Source organism: Monoraphidium neglectum, assembly GCF_000611645.1.
Source record: "Monoraphidium neglectum strain SAG 48.87 unplaced genomic scaffold scaffold03194, whole genome shotgun sequence".
NCBI classification, from domain to species: Eukaryota; Viridiplantae; Chlorophyta; class Chlorophyceae; order Sphaeropleales; family Selenastraceae; genus Monoraphidium; species Monoraphidium neglectum.
In genome coordinates, this window is record NW_014010434.1 from 5567 (window position 1) to 7317 (window position 1751).

Here is a 1751-nt window from a genome sequence, read left to right on the forward strand (position 1 = left end):
GAGTACGACTCCGCCGGCCGGCCCATGCCCCTCGCACCACCGCCCCGCCGCGGCGGCGCCGCCGCTGCCGCCTGCTTGCGCCGCCGCCCGCGCCGCCGCCCGCCGTCGCTGGACGCGCCGCCGTCGCCGCCGCTGCTGGTGGCGCCGGAGGCGTCCTCCTCCGCGCCGCTGCTGACGGCGTCGCTGCACGACGCGTCGTCGTACCGCTCTCGGTACCGCCCGCCGCCGCCGCCGGCGGCTGCGTCGCCGCGCCTGCGCTTGCGCGCCGGGTGGCGGCGGCGGCGCGCTCCCTCCTGCTGGCGCGGCTCGCTGTGGGCGCGGCGGCGCTTGCGCCTGACGGCACACGGTGGGGTGCGCCGCGGGGCGATGAAGTGTTATTTCTAGCATATGCAAATCGTGGTCGTTCAATAACAGCAAACGACAGGGTAGCAAACGGCGGCGTTGCACTGTGCGACCACTGCCGTCGGCCCATGGCAGCACAACAGAGTCATGAATCACCCTTGCTCTGCATGCAGCAACGTCGAGATCCCCCCCCCCCCCGGGAAGGGCTTCAAACACAATGAGGCGGTTCGAATTCACCCACCCCCACCTGGCAGCCTCCAGTGCCTCCTCAGCTGCCTCCAAGTCCACCTCCTCATCTGCTGCTCCCTCTGCTGCATCTGCTGCATTGTTTCTGGCGCGACTTCTCAGCTCCCGCCCGCTGGGCGCCGCCGCGCGCTGCTGCTGCTGCTGCTGCTGCGGCTGCTCCCCTCGCCGCCCGCCGCCCGCGGCGCCCTCCGCGCCTCCCCGCCGCCCATGCACCCGCAGCGACCGCCGCTGCGGCGCCACGGCCTCGTCTCTGGCGCCGCCCCGCCGCCGCCGCGACCGCCCCCGCCGTCGCCGCCGGCCGCGCGTGCTTGCACGGCTCCGCCCCACCCCTTGACGCTCGCCGCCGCTCGCCCAGCTGCCGTCCTCGTCGCTGCCGTCCTCCGCCTCGTCGTCTTCGCTCCCCTCATCAGATCCCGAGTAATCCGCGTCAGATCCCTCCCCGAGATCCTCGTCCGCCTCCTCGGCTGCCACGAGATCCAGCACGTCCTCCGAGTCCAGGTCGCTGGACCCCGCCCCCCCTCCGCCTCGTCTCCGGCGGTCCCGCTCGCCCCGCCGCCGCCGCTGCTGCTGCTCCCGCGCACGCGCCGCCTCCTCAACTTCTTCTAGCGCCGCCGCCGCGGCAGCGCGGCCGTGGGCGATCGCGTCGAGCATGCGCGCGTGGCGCAGCCTCGCCGCCTCGGCAGCATTCTGCCATGTTCATTGCATTCGCAATCAGAGGAGTGAGTGAAGGTCGACGCAGAGGGGAGTATTGCTATTGGAAGAGGGCACGTTGGACAGTCAAGCGCATTGAATTGGGGTCGGGGCTGCAGCCGCAGCCCATCGTGGAGGGGGGGGAGGGTTTCAAGGGTCAGATACCGGGAGGCAAGGTGTGCCCTGGCTATTGGGCCCGACGACTCGCCGCCGCGGATCGCACGCCGCGTGCTGCGGCCGGGCCCGGCGCGTGCCTCAGGGACCCCGCCCCACGCGGCCACGACCGCGCACCGCAAAGGCCGTCTCGCTGCGCTGCCCGGCGTCGATGCACAGCCAGACCGCCGCGGTGACAGTGGGCGGGTCGGTGATCAACGCCCCAGGCAGCTCCACCCCCGCGTTGGCCGCTGCGACCGCCGCCGCCGCCGCGCGCGCGCCGCCGCCGCCGCCGCCCCCCAGGCCGCCGCTGCTGCGCC

The 1751-nt window shown here is 73.7% G+C and overlaps 1 protein-coding gene across 1 annotated transcript in view; it reads right to left on the minus strand.

Annotated features, from left to right (window-relative positions):
* The window catches only part of MNEG_12339 (hypothetical protein), a gene marked incomplete at both ends in the record, with an annotated part of 4285 nt that extends 3046 nt beyond the window's left edge, over nt 1–1239 (minus strand). The window contains one exon of the mRNA XM_014039189.1: nt 916–1239. Coding sequence (XP_013894643.1) covers nt 916–1239 — 324 coding nt within the window. The remainder of the gene's footprint in view (nt 1–915) is intronic.
* Nucleotides 1240–1751: the final 512 nt, after the last annotated feature.